General features: G+C 43.6%; 2 protein-coding genes across 2 annotated transcripts; one reads left to right on the top strand and one right to left on the bottom strand.

Moving 5' to 3' along the window:
• Positions 1-2,770: 2,770 nt before the first annotated feature.
• Positions 2,771-8,187, bottom strand: ALG2 (ALG2 alpha-1,3/1,6-mannosyltransferase). Its single transcript, XM_030205150.1, has 2 exons — positions 7,786-8,187; positions 2,771-3,689 (listed from the first exon to the last, which is right to left on the bottom strand). The coding sequence occupies exons 1-2, from the start codon at positions 8,092-8,094 to the stop codon at positions 2,787-2,789; spliced, it is 1,212 nt and encodes a 403-aa protein (XP_030061010.1). The 5' UTR covers positions 8,095-8,187; the 3' UTR covers positions 2,771-2,786.
• A 12-nt stretch (positions 8,188-8,199) lies between these two features.
• On the top strand, positions 8,200-21,448 carry SEC61B (SEC61 translocon beta subunit). Its single transcript, XM_030205151.1, has 5 exons — positions 8,200-8,252; positions 8,419-8,605; positions 8,873-8,976; positions 9,933-10,034; positions 20,938-21,448. Exons 2-5 carry the CDS (start codon positions 8,603-8,605, stop codon positions 21,023-21,025), a joined length of 297 nt encoding a protein of 98 aa, XP_030061011.1. The 5' UTR covers positions 8,200-8,252; positions 8,419-8,602; the 3' UTR covers positions 21,026-21,448.
• The last annotated feature ends 464 nt before the right edge of the window (positions 21,449-21,912 follow it).

Genomic DNA, 21,912 nt, shown 5'->3' with positions numbered 1-21,912 from the left:
CATTTGCACTAGAAGAAATAACTCAGGCAATTAAGGAGCTACCAGCGGGTAAAGCTCCGGGAGCGGATGGATTTACTAATCGGTTCTACAGAGTTTTTGGTAAACACTTGGCCCCACTGTTGATGAGGGTTTTCAACTCTCTTGAAGAGTCTGGAGCTTCCCCCTACTTGGAACTTGGCTACTATTACGCTCATACACAAGCAGGGCAAAAGATCCCCAACAGTGCGGCTCCTATAGACCCATATCTCTTTTGGGAGTTGACTATAAAATCTTTACGAAGATATTAGCGGGCCAGCTGCAAAGGTACCGCTCGTCTCTGGTGCATGAGGATCAGGCGGGCTTTGTCCAGGGGAGGCAGACGTTTGACAACATCCGCCGAGCTCTCCAGATGGTATCCCATGTACAGGAAACCAAAATCCCATTATGTATCCTCTCGTTTGACGCGGAAAAGCCTTTCGACCGCGTTAGCTGGCCATTCCTTTTTGCAGTGCTAGAGAAGATGGGTATTTCCGCCCACTTTGTGCACTGGCTTCACCTGATATACAAGGAACCGTCGGCCACGGTAGGGATCAATGGCACTATGTCCCAACCATTTCGCCTACATAGAGGGACAAGACAGGGCTGTGCACTCTCCCCTTTGCTGTTCGCAATAATCATGGAACCCCTAGCAGTAAAAATTCGGCAGCATCCGGGGATCTGAGGCCCGAGACTGGGGGGACGGGAGACTTGGGTTCTCCTTTTTGCAGATGATATCTTGCTTCTGTTGAGGGAACCCTTGGTCTCGTTTCCCCTGGTGCAGGAGGAGCTGAAGGCCTATGGGGTAATGTCAGGCTTTAAAATCAATTTTGACAAGTCAGAGGCTCTGGCTGTAAACATCCCCGACCAACAAAGGACTTTTCTCCAGTCCTCCTTCTTGTTTAGGTGGGCGCCCTGATATATTAGGTACCTGGGGGTTAACATCCCTCTGCGAATTGAAGAACTGTTCCAGGTGAACTTTCCCGAAGTGACAAGGCGGCTAATTAAGGATCTCCATAGATGGGAGGGCTTGACCCTATCTTGGATGGGGAGGATAAATGCAGTAAAAATGGTGCTCCTCCCCAAGATTCTTTATCTGTTTATGCCCCTACCAATAACATTACCGAATAAATTTGTACAAAGGATACAGGGCAAAATCTTTTCTTTTATCTGGAAAAAAGACCCCCACAGGTACGTAGAGAAGTAATGTACCAGGACAGGGAGCGGGGAGGTATGAGGGTTCCTTCCCTTCAGACATACTATCACGCAGCACACCTTAGAATCCTAGCAACCTGGTTACAAGGAGGCTATCCCATGGCTTCCCAAACAGATGTTAGCGGAGATCACAAGGAGAAGCCCCCCACTGATCCAAGGGCCTTTGGGAACCTGGACTAAATTAAGAGAGAAATTCTACCCTGGGCGGAAGTATTTTAACACATGTATGTTTGCTTTGCCCTGATTTTGGTCCGGGGCTCCAAGATGCGGCTTATAGGGCATGGGAGGGAATGGGACTGTGCACGCTAGGACAGATGTGGGAAGACAATGCAGCAGTAAAGCTGGAATTATTATGTCAAGAATATGGGCTGTCTCCCCTACAGGCCTTTCAATACTATCAGGTTAAGGATTTTCTTACTTGAAGGGCACAGGGGGATCTTCGCCTATCAGAAACAGACTTAGAAAAAGGAATGATGGGAGGGGGAGGCCGAGGGGGTATATCAAGAATATATAGAGCGTTGTTACAATATGGAAATCCAGTCGAGTATTACTTATCCAAATGGGAAAAGGCCATAGGGGCGACACATACTCCTTCCCAATGGAATAAGATATTCAGATCATTGCTTCAGCTATCAGTGTCCAACGCGCTAGTAGAGAATGGACACAAAATGCTTTATAGTTGGTATTATACTCCAAAACGCTTAGTTACAATGTTCAAATCAGGTTCTGACCTATGCTGGCGTCAGTGTGGTCAGATAGGAGACATGGCACATATCTGGTGGACCTGTAGCCATGCACAGCAGTATTGGAAGAATGTATTGAATCTGCTGTGGGAGATCACTGAAATACGCTATCCCCAGAAGTTGGAATACTGCCTACTACATGCTAGACCTCCAGATGTAGGAGGTGTCAACACACTGGTTCGCTGCACAGTTGTTTGTGGTGAGTAAACTGGTCCTGGCAGCGAAATAGAAGCAACCCACTCTCCCAGACCAGCGGGCAATTTTAAACAAGTTGGACTGTATTTCTCTGATGTCAAAACTCACTGCACTACGACAGGGACAGTTGATTGTTCACAACAAAACATGGGAACGGTATGAGCAGTGGACTTCCTTGCGCAATATTTCAGATTCCCCACATTAGCGAATCAGGGGGTGAGGGGAGGGGGGAGGGATACAGTTGAATTTAACACAGGAAGACTATTGTGCGCATATTATTAAGTATGAACAAATTTGTGTTATTGTGATCAATATAATCTGCGGTTGTAAAGTTGATTATTGAAATGAATAAAAAAAATAAAAAAATAACTTATAGAAATATAAATACTATATTACAAAATCCTCTGGTTATTCTAGAATGTTACTGTAACTACAAAAAGATTTAGCACAGGTTATCCATGAATGGAAGATACTAAACAATATGTAGTTTTAGATTATGTCAGGTTAAAAAGCAACTGCTTCAGTTTTGATGAACAATTTACCAATGGCATCAATCTGGACAAGAATCATAAAATGATAATATAGAAAAAAATCCCCGAGACGAAAGACATGCAATTTTTATTGGCTTAATCTACAAATGCACTGGTAAAGCTGGTTTGAAAATGCTTCTGTTGAAAATGTTTCTTTAACTCTGGTTCGTCCCTTCATTCCCATTGAGTTCTTTAAAGATAGGTCTTTTACAAATTTCTCCATGGCTTCAGAAAACTGTGCAGGGGTAGGATCACATAGAAACCCTGTAACATCATCAACAACTGTCTCCAAAGGACCACCTGAATTCACTGCAATAACTGGGCAACGCAAGTACATAGCCTCCAATGGCACTATGCCAAAGTGCTCATTGCTTGGTGTGTAAAGCACACATACACAACTGCAAAGAAGGAAAATCTTTTCTTCATCTGTAAAAGACCTAAGGAAAGTCACATGATCTTGAATGTCAAGCTTCTTTGCAATAGTGTTCAATTCTTCATAGTATTCCACATTCTCCAAAACCCTTTGGTCATACCCACCAGCTAAAATTAAATGAACCTTCTCCCACTCATGAGTGCAAAGTCTTTCCTGCAGATCATGCAAAGCCTCTAGAGCGAGGATCAGATTTTTCTTCCTTTCATATCGATTGATTGAAAGAAATTTTAGCGTTCTTTTCTTGGGAACTAAACCATCCAGATTTGCATCAACTGTTGTGTCGAAAGTGCTGAAATTTAAAGAGGGATAAAGGACATCTGGTTTGATGTGAGACAAAGATGTGAATGTGTTCTTGAAGGTTTTTGCGGTGAAACAGCTGTTGACAACAATGCAGTCTGCCAAGCCTGTGGTCTTCTCTTCCAACCAGTCTATCGGGGCTCTGTAGATCCTTTTAAGGGTAGACTGTCTTTGGGTGAGGAGCAAGTCTGGAAAGTGGCAGTAGAACAGGACTTTCTTGGGATTTCTTGCTAGTTTAAGAAAGGGAATACAAGCAGATACCTAGGAAACATGAAAAAAAATCATCTTACTATTTATATGGAATAATCATCATCTTTAAAGCTTCAGTATCAAGAAATAACATGAAAATCAATGATCATGAAAGTCAGCAGATGCCCTGCAGGCAAACTCCCACTGACCACACTGATGAAAGTGCAAATCAAATGGGGACAGTAAACCTCTTGAACTACCAATTATCATAGCACGATACCTCTGTACTGTCAAAAAGGACTTTTTGTCCTTCTAGCAAACTAGATCATATTCAATTATACTCAAGCCTAGAAAATTTCTTTAGGAAACTGAGCTTGAAAGTATATTTCTACAAAAGAGAGACTCCCAAAAGACTAGAATACATCCTTAAACAAAAGGACACGTATTTCACCCCCACACGATGGACAAAACAATAAACTAGACAACTACACAGAAAGTTTCAGAGACAGAGTGAAATCACAATTTTGCAGCAAACAAAAGAAAATTCTGTACAACCTGTCATTAAAAAAAAAACTACAAAATAAGCAAAACATTGTCATCAAACCTGCAGATAAAGGAAGCTCTGTAATGATTATGGACATACAAATAGCTCTAAGACAACATATACAATAGGAAACTGACTGAAGAACTTATACAGGACTATAGAAAGCTATTGAAAAAAAAAAAAACTTTCAAAACCACTTTCAAAGCAAGTACAGCCACATCTTAAAAAAACAAAACAAAAAAACCCTCATTCCTTGTCACTTGAACAGATGAATCCAGGAACTAGTGGGTTAAGTCTGCCTACCAGCAGGTGGAAATAGAGACAAACAAACTAAAGGCAGTGATGCCAGACGGTCAGCTCCTTCCTCAGTTAGTATGTCTCTATCTCAGCAGGTGGTGGACAGCTTATTTTCAGCTCCTGGGCCCAAGGCCTCTGAGGGTGCTCCTGGGCCGGTGGCCAGTTTGAGGCGGGGGTGGCGGACTGGTAGTGTCCCCTTTGGCAGCATACACAGTTGCTGGGTCCCTGCTGCACCTCAAATTCCCTCTGAACAGGCTTTTGCTGTTCCTTTCCTTCCCTGTTTCTGCCTCCTCACTACAAAAAAAAAAAAAAAAAAGAGAACCATAGAATTTATTTAAAAGAGAAACACAGAAGTGTGTTTTTGCTGAGAGCAGGTTTGTGTTACTGCTGTCCAAGTCCTGTTTTCTGTTGCCTGCTTGTCTGAGCCTGCCTCGAAGTTAAGTCAGAGAGTTTTTTTCTTCAGCTCTGCTGTCAGTTCCCGCGCATTCCCAGTCCGGGGTAAGTCGGGGACAGGCAATGGCAGCGGAGGCGGTAAAACACTGTTCCCGATGTGGGAAACGGTGTTCAGCGGTGCGCTGATTTTGCGGGACTCGACGGAGTGGTAACCCCCTCCCCCCCCCCCCCGAGAGCATGCTTTCCCGTCCATTTTGTGATTGGTCGCGGAACCAGCTCCGGTAGTGGTTTTGGGCAAAGCTTCTTCTCCGCTGGTAGGGGAGTTGGGGGGGCTGTCAGGCACTATGGGCGGTGGTGCAGGTGCCATGGCTGCGACCTCCTCCATTGCGGGGGAGGGGTTTTCGCCAGAGTTTATTTTGCTACTCCATCAGGCATTTTTGTTGAAAAGGGCCTTGCTCCCCCCCACGCGGCTGTGACAGCTTCGGCCTTTGATTCTCTCAGGGGGTCTGGGGGTAACCAAGAGATTTTGGGTTTTCCCCCAGAGGATTTCTCCTCCCTTAAAAAGCCTAGGCTTTCTTGGGGTCTGAGGAGGGGTCCTGCATACGGTCGCCTGCAGCTTCCTCTGTAGTGGCTCTCTCGCAGACGGGGTAGAGGACGTGGAGGACGGTGTCCTCACTGACCAACTGGAGGACTCTTCTGCCGTGAGGATTTTCCATAAGGAGGAGTTGTCCTCCTTTATCTCTCAGGTGCTGGAAGCCCTGAATGTAGGACCCTGAGGTTGCAGCTTCTCAGGCAGTCAACCCCAAGATGGCTAGTACTAAACGACCTTCTAAGGCCTTTCCGGTACATGAAGCTATTGAAGAGTTGATTTCGGCCCAGTGGGCAGATCCGGATGGGGGCTGAAAGTAGCCAGGGCTATGGCCAGGCTGTATCCGGTTTCAGCGGACCGTTTAGAGCAGTTTGCTCTACCTAGGGTGGATGCCCTGGTGACGGCGGTCACTAAGAAGACTACTCTTCCAGTGGAAGGTGGTGTGGCATTTGGATATGCAAGACAGACGGCTCGAGGCCTCTTTAAAACATGCCTTTGAGGTGGCCGCTTTGACATTTCAAGCTTCTGTTTATAGTTCTTATGCGGCTAGATTTTGTCTCAGTTGGCTACATTCTGTCATGGATTCGATTTCAGAGTCTTTGTACTTTTTGAAGGAGTAAAAAAAAATTGATTCACTTCTACTCATTCTACACCACTCAGGATTTTGTAGACCTTCAAATCATATATCTCCTCCTCAGTCAAACTGAAGAGCCCTACCCTCTTTAAGCCATTCTTCATATGAGAGGAGTTCCATCCCCTTTATCATTTTGGTCACTCTTTAAACCTTTTCTAATTCCACTATATCTTTACCGAGATACAGCAACCAGAATTGAACACAATACTCAAGGTGAGGTCGTACCATGGTGCGACACAGAGACATTGTTGTATTCTTGGTCTTATTTATCATCCCTCTCATAAGAATTCCTAGCATCCAGTGGGTGGTGGACTTTGGTCCTGGGGAACTGAGGAACTGAGTTCGATTCCCACTTCAGGCACAGGCAGCTCCTTGTGACTCTGGGCAAGTCACTTAACCCTCCATTGCCCCAGGTACAAATAAGAACCTGTATACAATATTAAGCCGTATTGAGCCTGCCATGAGTGGGAAAGCGCGGGGTACAAATGTAACAAAAAAACAAAACAAAAATAAAATAAAATCCTGTTTACTTTTTTGGTCACTGACATACATTGGGCAGAAAATTTCCACATATTGTCTACAACGACACCTAGATCTTTTTCTAGGGTACTAATTCCCAATGTGGACCCTAGGATCAGGTAACCGTGATTCAGATTCTTCCTCCCAATGTGCATCACTTTGCATTTGGCCACAATAAATTTCATCTGCCATTTGGATGACCAGTCTTTCAAATTCCTAAGACCTCCCTGCAAATTTTTTTCACAGCCCACATGTGTTTTAACAACTTTGAATAGTTTTGTGTCAGTTACAAATGTAATCAATTTACTTGTAGTTCCTATTTCCACATACCAAAGAGCTCAGATCGAGGGGAGCGATGGGTGTCATGGCACCACTCCAAATACTCCTTCACTCAGCCTTCCCTGCGATGGCAATACCAAACCTACACAACACCAAAAGCATCGAGGCTGGTGGGCGTGGGGCCTTGAGTATGCTCAAGGTCTGCTTGCTCCCTAGAGAGGAAGCTGGCATGCCTTGAGCATGTACAAATACTCAAGGCCCTGTGCCAGCCAGCCTTGCTGCTATGCTGGTTGGGGTATCACCACCCCTGGGGAAGGAAGTGAGGTAAGGTACTAAACATGTTGTGGGGGTGGGGTCAAGAAAGGTGGTGATAAGTGCAGGAGACCACGGGGGGGGGGGGGGGGGGGGGGTGGAAAGGGGAGGATGGGGGGATTTTGAGAGGGCAAAGAGATGCTAGACACCATGGTGGAGAGTGGCTCAGAGATAGGGAATGGTGCTGGACACGGTGTTGGGGGGGGGGGGGCAGTCAGACTATGGGATGGTAACTAAGAGAAGAAGAGATGCCGGGGAAGGGGGTGGTGCGTGTCCCCAAAGTCACACACATTCTATCCCAATACCCCTCAATTTCTACCCCCCCCCCCCCCCGGAGCACTGAAGAAGATCTCGTATGGTGTTATAGGGATCTATCTCAATTTTTCCGCTAGCACCCATTCAATCTTAACTACCCGGAACTGGGTTCGATTCCCACTGCAGCGCCTTGTGACTCTGGGCAAGTCACTTAACCCTCCATTGTCCCAGCTACAAATAAGTACCTGTATATAATATGTAAACCGCTTTGAATGTAGTTGGAAAACCCACAGAAAGGCGGTATAGAAGTCCCATTTCCCACTGTGAAGCCACACTCCCTCCTCACCTGGTCACAGAACACCACATCGAATTCGGCGCCGCTGAGAAAGAGAACGTAGAGCACCAAGTAGATCATACGCAGGTAGGCGCACAATGCAGCGCCGAAGCCCAACACCGTTCGGGGGAGCCAGTCACCCGCACACATCACAGGCAGATCTTGCGAGTCGGCGAAGCAGCGATCAGGGTCATAATGCGTGGTCCAGATCTGCACATCGCAGCCTCGGGCCTGTAATGCCAACGCCGCATCCAGCACTAATCGTTCTGCGCCACCCAGACCTAAATCTGGGTGCAAAAATAGTACTTTGGGGGGTGCCATCCCGAATACGGAAACGAGATGCACATCGCTTCCGCTATCGTAGTATTATGGCACGCATAATTCCTTCCAGTCCTGCCTCTCAAGGAAATGACGCATAGGGACACCGAAGACGCCACGTCACCGGCTTGATCAAGGAGGTGTAGCTTGATCTTATTAAGGTGGCTGTGTGTTTCTTTGAGTGGTTTTAATCTTATTCTTTTCACAATTCTACACGTTTTTAACCAAAGTTTAGTTGTACATATTCTTTTAAACATGTACTTCGTCTATAGTATTCACTGTTTTTTTAAATATAGCTTATGTACTGTTTTTGATTTTCTTAATCAGGCAATTCTTGGACAGGCTCCAGCGAGTTTGAGGTCCTACAGCGCGCTACAGTGAGGAGGGGGAGGAGCGAGTCTGTACTGTGGGGAAACAGCTGTGCAATTTCTTTGGGTTCTTCTAACGGGAAGTGTGTAGAGTGTGCACATTTATTTCTGTCTTCTGTGTTGACTTTTAACTGCTGTTCGTAATGGTAAGTAGTTGTCGGTCTGGGTTCAGGGTTCCTTTGCTTCTTCTTGTCTGGAAGGTTTTTATTTCCCCGTTATGTTTTAAAAGGGGAAAATAGAATGGATGTAATTCCTGAGTTGAATATGTAATTTGCTAAAAAGATTTTTTTTAAAGGGGGGGGGAGGGAGATCGCAGTGTGTTCTAATTTTGCTCTTGGGAAAATGCTGTTGCTTGGTTGTGTTCGGTTAATTCTAACGTGTTGCTGAGTTTCTGCTTACGTGTTTCATTCCAGCCGGGTCCTGCTGCCAGCGCCACGAACGTGGGCGTCTCCAGTCGATCTCCCAGCAAAGTGGTGTCCCGCGCGGCGGCCGCCGGCGGATCCACCGTCCGCCAAAGGTAAGAGGGAGTTCTTCCCTGGGGGAAAGAAATCGAGCACAGGTTTTGGTGGTATTTGTAACAAATCTGGACATCCCCTCGCTCCTCTTTAAAGTTCTGGGATGTTTATAAGAGCTATCTAAAATGATCGGGGATGCTGAACAATTTCCAGGTCATATGCATTTGCTTATGTAGACGTGTGTTCTCCAAGAATTTAGCTTATTGTAGAGTGGTCACAGCGTGTATAATTCATGTCTATATAGCAAACATTATATTTTCATGAATTGAGAGAAAGCACGTTTACTCTTTATTTTCACATCTGGCTAGGCAAATAGAATAATACATTTAATTGAATTTCATAAATTTGCTGGTTTTGTCTGTCGCCTGTTTCCTTCTCTGTCCTCTAGGTTCTCCTCCATGGCTGTCTTCTCGTCAACTACCTTTTTCATTTCCTATCCTCATATTTATTCTTGTTTCATCCCAGTCCTTGTTGAGTTCTTTCTTTCTTCATTTTTGTCTTCCATTAGGGTTATTTCTGGTTTTCTCTTTCTGTTTAAGGTCTTCCTCTACAGTCCCCCCCCCCCCCCCCACACCCGTTGCTTAGGGCACACTAGCAGTAGGCCTAACAGGCAGCAGATATAATGTTAGGAATTGTTTTGAAAGGATCAAAGTGTAAAACAGAAAATAATTCTTCTGCATAGAGGAGTTAGCTCTCAACCCAGCCAGTCAGGTTTTCAGGATATCCACAATGAATATGCATGAGAGATTTTGCATATGGTGGTGGTAGTGAATGCAAATATCTAATGTGTATTCATTGTGGATATCCTGAAAACCTAACTGGCTAGGTGTGTCCTATGGACAGGGTTCAGAACCATTGGAAGAGCTATGGTGAGTGTTCTATTAGCACATTTTATCAACTAAAAGTTGAAACCCTATTTTCTCCAGTGCTCGTGACTTTACTTTCCTTGTTTTAATAGGAAAAATGTTAGCAGTGGAACAAGGAGTGCAGGTCGTACTACTTCAGCGGGTACTGGTGGAATGTGGAGATTTTACACAGAAGATTCACCAGGATTGAAAGTGTAAGTAATTTTGATGCCTAGACTTGGGCATCATTTATAAAATATACCTAGCAGCCATGCTTGCGCCAAAATCTAGACGAGTCCATTTACGCCAAGTAAAACTTGTTGCAAATACTTGTGCCTGATGTGCAGAGCAGGTGTATTCTATAATGTGTGTAGATTTTCTGAATGCCCACAGTCCGCCCATTCCACGCCCATGGCCATGTCCCCTTTTTGGCACCATGCATTAGAATTTATGCATGCCACTTTACAAAATATGCCTAGCAAGTTGTGCATGTAAATTCTAATTAATGCCAATTAGTATCAATAATTGCCTAAGTGGCAATTGGTGATGATGGGCTTAAGTAATTAAATTGCATGTGCAAATTAAGAAGAATACCGGATTTGTGCACACAATTTTGGTCACGCTATATGTAATCTGGGGGTATATATGTAAGTCAAACAACCAAATCGTTGTGTGTAACCTGCAGAAATGAATAAGGTTGTCGAATAGTTTAAGAACTTAAAGTGCATATCTTTGGTGCTGGAAACAGATATACAAATATAATGTATGATGATTCACTTGATTAAGGCCCTTTGTCATAAACATCAAGATGACAAGAGCCAAGATAAAACAACTGGGAAAATTAGTCAACAGGTAATCTGAGCAATAGCATTCAAACTTAACACAGAAAACTAAAACTCGTATAGGAAATTTAATAAAACTATAAAAATAATTTCTAATAAACATAGAAACATGATGGCAGATAAAGGCCAAATGGCCCATCCAGTTTGACCATCCACTATCTTTTCCTCTAAGAGATCCCATTTGCTTGTCTTGCACTTTCTTGAATTCAGGTAGTATCCACCACCTTAGATTAGAACTGAGCCTACAACCTTTTAACTTAATACTATGCCTCTCATTCCAGAGTTGGAGTTTCTTTCAATTGAAATAGACTGCCTCCTGTGCATTAATGCCACGGAGATATTTAATTGTCTCTATCATACCCCCTCTCTCCTGCCTTTCTTCCAGAGTATAAATGTTGAGGATTATAAGTCTGTCCCTGTACGCTTTATGATAGAGACCACTGACCAGTTTTGTAGCCGTGTTCTGGACCATTTCGATCATGTTTATCTTTTTGAATGTGCGATCTCCAGAATTGCACACAGTATTCTAAATGGGGCCTCACCAGAGATTTATACAAGGCCACTATCGCCTCTCTTGGCCATTCCTTTCCCAAAACCCTTTGAGTATCCTTCTGGGTTTGGCTGTCACCTTTTCTACCTGTTTGGTCACCTTAAGATTGTCAGATACAGTCGCCCCCAAGTCCCATTCTTTCATACACAGAAGTACTTCACCCCTTATACTACTCCCTTGGAGTTTTGCAGTGCAAGTGTATGACCCTGATTTTATGTATTTTTAGCATTGAATCTTAGTTGCCAATTTCTGGACCATTCTTCAGTCTTCGCTAGTTCCTCATGTCATCTACACTCTCTAGGATGTCTACCCTATTAGTTTGCTATCTTCTATAAAGAAGCAAACCTTACCAGACAACCCTTCTGAAATAGCACTCAGTGATGTTAGAGAGTCTGCCCAAGGACTGATCCCTGTGGTACACCACTGATAACATCCTTTTCTTTACAGCAAATTCCATTTACCATTACCCGTTGTCTCTTTCCACCTAACCAGTTTCTAACCCAGTTGGTCACTTTAGTTTATTTATCAGTTGCCTATGTGGAGCCATGTGGTAGACTTAGATTTTTGCAAAGCCTGTGACATCTAGCGCTCCCCTTAAATCCAACTGTTTTGTCATCCACTCTAATTAGATTTGTCTGACAAAACGTGTCTCTAGTAATACCATGCTGCCTTGGCTCTTGCAGTCCACTTGATTCCAGAACCTTCACAGTCCTCCGCTTTAGAAGCATTTATACTACTACTACTTAGCATTTCCATAGCGCTGTCAGGGTTATGCAGCGCTGTACAAGTTTAAACATGGGGAAGGACAGTCCCTGCTCAAGAGAGCTTACAATCTAAAGGTAACAAACTAAGTAGTCAGTGTAGGTATCATGAATGGGGAAGGTGGTTAGGCACCAAAAGCAAGGGAGAAGAGGTGGGCTTTGAGTAAGGACTTGAAAATGGGCAGGGAGGGCGCATGGCGTATGGGCTCGGGAAGTCTGTTCCAGGCATAAGGTGATGCGAGGCAGAAGGGGCGGAGTCTGGAGTTAGCGGTGGTGGAGAAGGGTACAGATAGGAGTGATTTGTCCAGAGAGCGGAGGTTACGGGTGGGAACATACGGGGAGAGGAGGGTAGAGAGGTAATGGGGGGCTGCAGATTGAGTGCACTTGAAGGTCAATAGGAGAAGCTTGAATTGTATACGGTAGCGGATCGGGAGCCAGTGAAGCGACTTGAGGAGAGGGGTGATATGAGAGTATCGGTTCACGCGGTAGATAAGACGTGCGGCGGAATTTTGGATAGATTGAAGGGGGGATAGGTGGCTAAGCGGGAGACCAGCGAGGAGAAGGTTGCAATAGTCAAGACGAGAGGTAACGAGCAAGTGGACGAGGGTTCGGGTGGTCTGTTCAGAGAGGAATGGGCGAATTTTGCTAATATTATAGAGGAAGAAGCGACAGGTCTTGGCTGTCTGTTGGATATGGGCAGAGAAGGAGAGGGAGGAGTCGAAAATGACTCCGAGATTGCGGGCTGAAGAGACGGGGAGGATGAGGGCGTTGTCAACAGAGACGGAAAGTGGGGGAAGAGGAGGGTTTGGGTGGAAAGACAAGGAGCTCAGTCTTTGCCATGTTCAGTTTCAGATGCCAGTTGGACATCCAGGCAGCGATGTCTGAGAGGCAGGCCGAAACTTTGGCCTGGGTTTCGACTGTGATGTCGGGAGTGGAGAGGTAAAGCTGGGTGTCATCGGCATAGAGATGGTACTGGAAACCATGTGATGAGATCAGCGAACCCAGGGAAGAGGTGTATATCGAGAAAAGAAGCAGTCCAAGGACAGATCCTTGAGGAACCCCAACAGAGAGCGGGACGGGGGTGGAAGAAGAGCCATTAGAAAATACTCTGAAGGTGCGTTGGGAAAGATACGAGGAGAACCAGGAGAGGACGGAGCCCTGGAACCCGAATGAGGACAGTGTGTCAAGAAGTAAATTATGATTGACAGTGTCGAAGGCGGCAGATAGGTCGAGGAAGATGATGGAATAGTGACCTTTGGATTTGGCCAGGAACAGGTCATTGCAGACTTTGGAGAGTGCTGTTTCTGTCGAGTGTAGTGGGCGGAAGCCGGATTGAAGCGGATCAAGGACGGCCTGAGAGGAGAGGAAATCAAGGCAGCGGCTGGACAGTGCGTTCAAGTAATTTGGAGAGGAAGGGTAGAAGGGAGATGGAGCGGTAATTGGAGGGACAGGTGGGGTCAAGTGTTGGTTTTTTGAGAAGTGGTGTGACTACAGCGTGCTTGAAGGTGTCGGGGACAGTAGCAGTGGAGAGAGAGAGGTTGAGGATGTGACAGATTGAGGGGTTAACTGTAGGGGAGATGTTGGTAAGCAGATTGGTGGGAATGGGGTCAGAGGAACAGGTGGTGCAGTTAGAGGAAGAAAGAAGGCGAGCAGTTTCCTCTTCGGTGATCTCAGGGAAGGAGGAGAAGGAGGCCAGGTTAGGTTGGTTGAGGGAGTGGGTTAAGAAGTCACAGGGAGGAGAAGGCTTGGAAGTGAATTCAAGGTTTATCTTCTGCACTTTATCGCGGAAGTAGTCAGCTAGTGTTTGAGGAGAGAGTGAGGGGGGGTGGGAGCGGAGGGCACTTTAAGTAGGGAGTTGAGGGTGGCGAAGAGGCGACGGGGGTTGGAGCCAAGAGAATTGGTTAATTGGGAATAATATTCTTGTTTGGCAAGGAATAGGGAGGACTGGAAGGAGGATAGCATGAATTTGTAATGGGTGAATTCTGACAGGGTGCGAGATTTCCTCCAGAGTCGTTCAGCAGATCGGGTGCAGGAGCGAAGGTAACGGATGCAAGGGGTTAACCAGGGCTGAGGATTAATGCGCTTAATGGGGCTAGAGACAGATGGTGCTAGGGTATCCAGAGCAGTGGAGAGAATTTCATTGTAGGTAGAGACCAGCCATGTCGACAGATTCAGAAGATGAAATGGAAGGGAAGAGATTGGAGATGTGAGAGGACAGGATAGGGGGGTCAACAGCTTGGAGATTCCTGAAGGCAGTGGTTATAGTTGGGCGAGGTTGAGGGGGAGGGTGATGAAGTGTGAGGGTGATTAGGTGATGATAGGAAGGACTGAGGTGCAGAAATTGGAAGGTGAGCAGGAAGAGAAGAGAACGAGGTCGAGACAATGGCCATCACGGTGAGTAGGGGTGGTAGAGCATAGTCGGAGGTTAAAGGAGGATATCAGAGTGAGGAATTTAGAAGCGTAGGAGTTGGATGGGTTGTCAACGTGGATGTTAAAATCACCAAGAATGAGGGATGGAGATGCGGGATCAAGAAAGACGGTGAGCCAAGCGTCGAAGTCAGTAAGGAATGAAGAGAGGGGCTTATCAGGGGAGCGGTAGATGACTGCAACTCTGAGTGGTAATGGGTAGAATAGCCGGATGGAGTGAGCTTCAAAGGACGAGAAGCAGTGAGACTGCGGTAGGAGGAGGGGTTGAAAACTACAGGAGAGCGAGAGAAGTAGCCCGACACCTCCACCGCGGCCATCTGGGCGGGGAGTGTGGGAGAAGAGAGAGCCTCCATGACAAAGGGCCGGGACTGAGGCAGAGTCGTCAGGGTAGAGCCAGGTTTCAGTTAGGGCGAGCAGTTGAAGGGAACGAGAGATGAAGAGATCGTGGGTGAAGGGCAGTTTGTTGCAGACCGAGTGGGCATTCCACAAGGCACATGAGAAGGGGAGGGAAGAGGGGGGGAGGAGGGGAATAGAGGCAAGATTGGAGACATCGCGGAATCGTTTGCATGGATAGGAGGAGGACAGGTGAGGGGGGCCTGGATTTATATTAATTTACCCACCATAGATGTCGGATTAACAGGCTTGTAATTCCCAATCTTCTTTTTTTTTTTTTTTCTTTTGTGGAGAAAAAACATCTCTGCCCTTCTCCACTCCATTCCTTTAGCACCACTCCAGACTAAAGCGTTAAAGGTCAGACAGCGGAGCTTCCTGAACTCTTCCAGATTCTTTGAGTATCCCCAGATGTATCCTATCGGGCCCCATAGGCTTGTCTACTTCTAGTATATCTAGCTCCTCACGAACAGTCTCCTGAGAATTGGTCCAGGTCTACTACACATCCTTTCTTGTTAGCATTTGTTCTCTGCAGTCCTAATCTTGGCCATTCATCTGTAAACACAGAATAGAAATATTTGTTAATCAGTTCAGCTTTATCCTTATCAGGTTCTACATATTCCTGTCCTTCATGCTTGAATCTGACAATTCAACTTAAGAGAAAGTGCCAGTCGCTTATTTTACTGTATTGGTTATTTTTCTTCCATTTGCATCTTTGCTTTCCTGACTACTTTTTCCAGCTTCCATTAGCATTTGCCTGTCTTCCTCTTTCTGTGTTGTCTTGTAATTTATGAAGGCTAACCTCTTTTCCCCTACCTTTTGAGCTACTAATTTTGAGAACCAAAGTGACCTTTTCCTCTTACTTTTATTTACTTTTCTATTGTGGGCAGTTGATTTGACCCCTGCTTCAGGCAGTAGTGGCCTTTACTGGACCCCCATTTTGAACCTGTTCAGCAGGCCTCTGTAAAATCTGTTAAGTGGTTTTCCTTGTGGCTGTTTGGCTAGAAAGATTTCAGAGCTGCAGGTATTACCTTGTAAGACCTATTTGGTGTTTACTGTTGTCCTTGCGCCCACCCCCCCCCCCCCCCCCCCCCCCCCCCGCTTTTCTTAATTTGCACCTGTTTCTCTGCTCTTTGATTATCTCAGACGTTTTGTAAGCTGGATGTTTGCAGAATACTGCTCTACTTGGAAGTTGTCTTATGACATTCCAAAAAAAAAAAAATCTTTTTGTCTTATGGACCTTGTAATGGACAAGAGGCCTCGCTCATCAGTTGTGTACTAGATAAATTGAGTCAGCCTTAAGGCTTACAAACTACAAGGGCAGTTATTTCAGAAAACATTTTGCAGAATCGCAACATGGTCTTCCTCCATTCTTTTGACAAACATTACAAGCTTGATGTTTGGTTTAGGTGGCATGGTACCTTTGGTAGTATAGTCCATCTTTATCATGGTACGGCAGGAAAAAACAAACAAGAGTCCACACTCCACATCAGGCAACCAAGCAGAAAAAAACAATAGCGGAGTGGATGAAAACGGCTGGAAATCTTTTATTAATAAGTCTTCAAATTGACTCTGTGATCATCACACTGAAAACATAGGTCTAGAGACAATCTAGATCCATATCATATAACACTAGTAAAAAAAGGCCCGTTTCTGACACAAATGAAACGGGCGCTAGCAAGGTTTTCCTCGGAGAGTGTATGTTTGAGAGAGTGTATGAGAGAGTGACTGTGTGTGAGAGAGAGAGTGAATGTGCGAGTGTGTGTGTGTGAGAGAGAGAGAGTGAGAGAGAGAGTCTGGGTGCGAGTGTGTCTGTGTGAGAGAGAGAGAGTGTGTGTGTGTGAGAATGAGAGTGTGCAAGTGCGTATGTGAGACACAGTGTGAGAGAGAGTGTGTTTCACACAGATACAGTGTGTGTGAGACACAGACTCTCTGTGAGACTGAGTGTATGAGACCAAGAGGGTGTGTGAGTGACTATTAGGCATATTTTCAAAGCACTTAGCCTCCCAAAGTTCCATAGGTTTCTATAGAACTTTGGAAGGCTAAGTGCTTTGAAAATATGCCTCTATGTGACACATAGAGAGTGAATGTGATACAGTGTGAGACATAGAGTGTGTGAGAGACAGTGTGAGAGTGAGAGAGAGAAAGACTGACTGTGAGAGAGTGTGTGTGTGACAGAGATATCTCCCCCCGCCTCTCTGGTGTCTGAGCGTTACTGTGCAGGACGCTGAGCTCTGGCTGTGCTTCAAGGAACTGATCAATCCTATTTAATAGAATGCACCTCCAACATTCTGAAGCCGAGAAACCTCGTGTGGTTGGTCACTTCTGCTTGTGACGAACCAGGAAGTACATGATGTTAATTCAGGAGATAGATACAGAGAGCAGGAATGCCTCAGTCATGCAGTCAGCTTCAGAATGTTGGAGGTGCGTTTTATTATATAGGATAGTAACATAGTAGATGACGGCAGAAAAAGACCTGCACGGTCCACCCAGTCTGCCCAACAAGATAAACTCACATGTGCCATTTTTTGTGTATACCTTACCTTGATTTGAACCTGTCTTTTTCAGGGCACAGACCGTATAAGTCTGCCCAGCACTACCCCCGCCTCCCACTACCGGCTCTGTGTGTGATGAACCTGTCTTAATTAAAAAATCAAAAACAAATATCACAGACAGTGAATCCAGCTTGTCATTAGCAAGTGCATCTAGTGATTATCCTGCCAAATGCATAGAGGTAGCTGTATGGTGCCTTTGTTCTGGGTTCAGTTTGGCTCTCTTGGATTTTTTTCCTCTTTGTTTTAGTTTCCCTGAGTGGCGCTGGCATTAGTATACTGGAATATGCCTGGCTGCACCACCTGTTACATTGATTTAATCAGAATCTTTGTTTCTGCCCCATCTGCTAGTAAGGGGACATAACCCATAGGTCTGAACTGGTCTAGCAGGACTCGAGGAATGGAAATTAACAGGTGAGAACACAAATTTTAAACCATTGGTTCCCTTTTTGAAAGCTGACTCCACTATGAATTTCAGGCTGCTGTAGGGCTGGTTCTTATTAGAATCCAGTGCAAATGGTGCAGTGAGGATCTGAAAAACTTGTATGTAGAACAGGCAGCTGGCAATGAAGGTGGTTTTGATGATAATATAGGTTCAGGCTTTTTATTCCAGAAAGTAAAAAAAAATCTCTATAAAGTTGCATAGTTTTATAGATCAGTGGATCCTCTCCCTTGTTTGACTAACATTTTTGTCTTAACCACAGCAAGTTTAACTTTTGAGCTGGAGGCACCATTGCTTTTAATTGTATAAAGAAAGTTTTCACTTTTATGCTAGGATTAAAATTAAAGGAATCTTTGATCCAGGCTATTTGTTTTACTTTCAGTGGAACAAATCTAAAGGATTTACATTGCAGTATAGTAGTGCAGCAAAATGTAATGGCCCCTGAAAGTTATGTGGTGCACAAGTCAGGACAAACTGTTAGAAATCAATTTAAAACATTTAACTAGATTACAAACAAAAAAGAGTTTTAAGTACCTAACTGGAAGCCAGTGAAGCTTTCTCGAGAGTGGAGAAGCAGACACATACGTAGATAAATTAGGTGTGCTGCAGTGTTCGGTAGTGTTTTGAAGTCGTCTAAGAAGACCCTCATTTAATCCCACATACAGAATGTTGCAGTAGTCAGGACAAAACTAAAGATTGAACCAGTAGCCTATACACTGACTGATTGAAAAAGGACCTAATCTGTCTTAATTTCTGTATGTATTAAAAGCTTTCATTCATCAGTGAATTAATTTGAGGTTCCAAGTTAAATTCTCGTCAAAAAGGTGACATCCAGAATCTTTTGCTGTTTTTCTAATTGCTAAGATACCATAAATCACAATAGAAGTTTCTGGGCACAGTTTGTAAGAATTCCCCAGTACTAAAAATAGACTGTCACTATTAAGTTTCCGTTTAAAAGCAGTTGCCCAACTATAGATAATATTAGTACTTTCCTCTGTTAAACCTGAGAGATGGAAGATAGTAATGTATCAAAAGGTATAGTAATTGTCACAACTGCATATATATATATATATATACAGTATATATATATATATATATATATATATATACAGTATATATATATATATATATATATATACTAGCCGTTAAGCCCGTAACAACGGGCTAGTTTTTTGTTTTCCTATGCCCCCCCCCCCCCCCCCCCCCCCGGGTCCACCAACCCTGCTCTCTCCCCTGCCCTCCCCCCAGCCTGTTTTCTTCAGTTCCGCCCCCTCCTTCCCTCCCTGCTCCCTCCTCCTCCTCCTCCGATTTTCACGCCCATGTCCTCCTTCCTATTGGGCTGTATTGCTGGTGGAGGCAGGGCTTGGACTTCTACACTCTTAGCGTTCTGAGTGACTTTACTGCGCATTTGCAGGTGAGTCGGTCACTTGCCGTTTATATGTTTGATATGAAATTTGTATCCCACTTTATCCCAAACAACTTTTAGTTCAGTGTGGCTTACAATAAACAATATAGGATACATAAAGAATAATGCATAAGAGAGTAATTTATTGTAATAATCCAATTTTACAGTACAGTATCATAAACATACTAGGATAGCTAAGGATGTTTAACATTTACAAAATCTATTATGAATGAGAAATTGTACATGAAGCAAAGAGAACGTTTAATGGTAAATAGAGTAATAACCAATTCAGGTAGTAATTAATTATTTGAGATATGGTTGTTCTTTGTGAGGGTTTGTTTGAATAGGAACAATTTGAGGATTTTGCAGAATCTAGTATATTCCTGTATATTTCTTATTTTGGATGGTAAGGAGTTCCATTTGGTTCCTAGGTAAGTGAAGTCTACAGAGTGGACAGTTTTGTAGATCACGTTTTTGTAATTTGGGAGGTGTAGTCTGAGATAGTTTCTTGCCTCAAACTATATAGTTATGTAGTGTTTCTTTGAAGTAAGTTTATTAATAGTACCATATAGTCTGGAGCTGTGCCATTTAGGATTTGAAAGATAAAGGTGCATAATTTGAAGGTGATTCTTGTTTTGATGGAAAGCCAGTATAATTTGATTAGTAAAGTGAAGGCACTTTCAAAACGAAAGATTTTGTATATGAACCTGGCTGCAGTGTTTTAAGCTGTTGTACTCCTTACAGCCAGCATATATGGCATTACAATAATCGAATTCGGATAATGTTAATGATTGTACCAGTAGTCATTTAGCCATCAGCAACTTAAATAGTATGGGGAAAAGGGGTGAATCCTGCAGAACACCACACTCAGGTACACATTCAAAAGAGCAATACAGGATTCTTTTCATAACTTGGTATAATCAACTGTTTAAAAAAAACCTGAGAGCATCCCCTTACAGAACCTACAGTTCTGCAGTGAGTTTGCAGATTAAGTAAAATTTCACGGTAAATGAGACCGAATGCAACATCGTGTATCTATATATTTAAAAAAAAAGGGGGGGGGGAGCCCGTTCAAATCCCATTGCATCTCCTTGTGATCTCGGGAAAGTTACTTAACCGTCCACTGCCTTCAGGAACAGAAATACCTACTGTACTTGAATGTACACTGCTTTGATAGGGTTCTGGCTTGCAGATGGTATATAAAAAAAAATTTAAATTAAAAAAAAAAAATCTAGTGTTCATAATCTGCTCTTTTCATGTGCCTGAAACAAAATGGACCCAAGCATAAGGCAATCCACTTCTTCCACTCCTACTACTCTCTCCAAAAAAACTAACTTAGATTTGATAGTGCAGTACTACCTTCCCATTCTTGTGATCTAATATCTAGCCAGCAATTTTTGGTGTGACAGTTAAAACAAGGTTACAGACAGATGGTAGGAGACAGCATTTACTTTTGTTTCATTTTGTAAATAATTCCAGAAAGTAGTGTTAGTAAACATTTCCATAATGTTTAGCTTTTTTTCTGTAATACATAAATTTGCAAATGATTATGATTACTAATTATTGAAGCGCAGAATTCATACATTTGAACCAATAATAGGGAACCTTCTAAAATGCTTGGTGTGATTACCTAAGATCTCAACTGTTATCCCTCCCGGACCTGTGTGGCATGTTCCTGTATTTCAAACTAAACTGAATTAGCTTGTTTCTTTATAGGAGCAAACTTTATAATTACATTCTTATTTCTAGGGGCCCTGTTCCAGTATTGGTTATGAGCCTGCTGTTCATTGCTTCTGTATTTATGCTGCACATATGGGGCAAGTACACTCGATCGTAGACAACCTCCCAACTTTTAGTCTGAACCTGAGCAGTCGTCATGGACCAAATATTTGGACTTCAAATGATATTTCCTGTGACATGAAACTTAAATAGTTGTAAAATATGGACAAAACTTCGCTATTCAAGATCCAGGTTTTCTTTTGGCTCTGTCCTAACTAAAGTTTCCTTTTAGATCATTTTATAAAAATCTGCGTTTTGAAACTTGATTTTCATGCAGCTATTGTATGTATTTTTCCCCCCAGTATAGTATTTGGAAATTGTTTACCTGTTCTTTTATTGAGAAAAGTGTGGTGGCTTTCACCCTGTTGCCATGTAAAACTTTTCAATCACAGCTTTATATTGCTGTAGATGAATATCGCCTCTAGTACCATTAAAAATGTTACGTTATGTGATAATAAAAATTTCAGACTTTCATACCAACCTTGAATTGTGTGAATGTGTCATGGTTCATTTTCTTAGGTATAGAAATTGTGGATGGTTGTATGTGACTTTAATGGTTTTCTTCTTATAACCTAGAAACTAGGGCAGCACACCATTTATTATAACATTTTAATGGCTTGATTATCCCAACAGTGCAGCATCTCCCCGCTCCCTAATGGTGTAGCATATCACCTCAAAATCCAGCTCTTGAGTGGACAGCAGTTCATAGTTTGGATGTTTCAGTTTGTACAATGGATGTTCATAGCTAGCACTTGGATGTCCATTTGTCATGTATTTCTAGAACAGGCTAAAAAAAACATGAGACTGGGACTTTCTCAAATTCCACTCTTTATTGCTTTATTAATGTTATGAAGTTAGTTTAGTTCATTAGTTCTTTGTTGCTTTCTTACTCTTTCCAAAAATACTAGGACTAGGGGGCGCACAATGAAGCTACAAAGTAGCAAA

Source organism: Microcaecilia unicolor, chromosome 1 (genome assembly GCF_901765095.1).
Source record: "Microcaecilia unicolor chromosome 1, aMicUni1.1, whole genome shotgun sequence".
NCBI lineage: Eukaryota > Metazoa > Chordata > Amphibia > Gymnophiona > Siphonopidae > Microcaecilia > Microcaecilia unicolor.
Note: the sequence above shows the minus strand (reverse complement) of the source record. Positions and strands in the feature narration are given on the sequence as shown.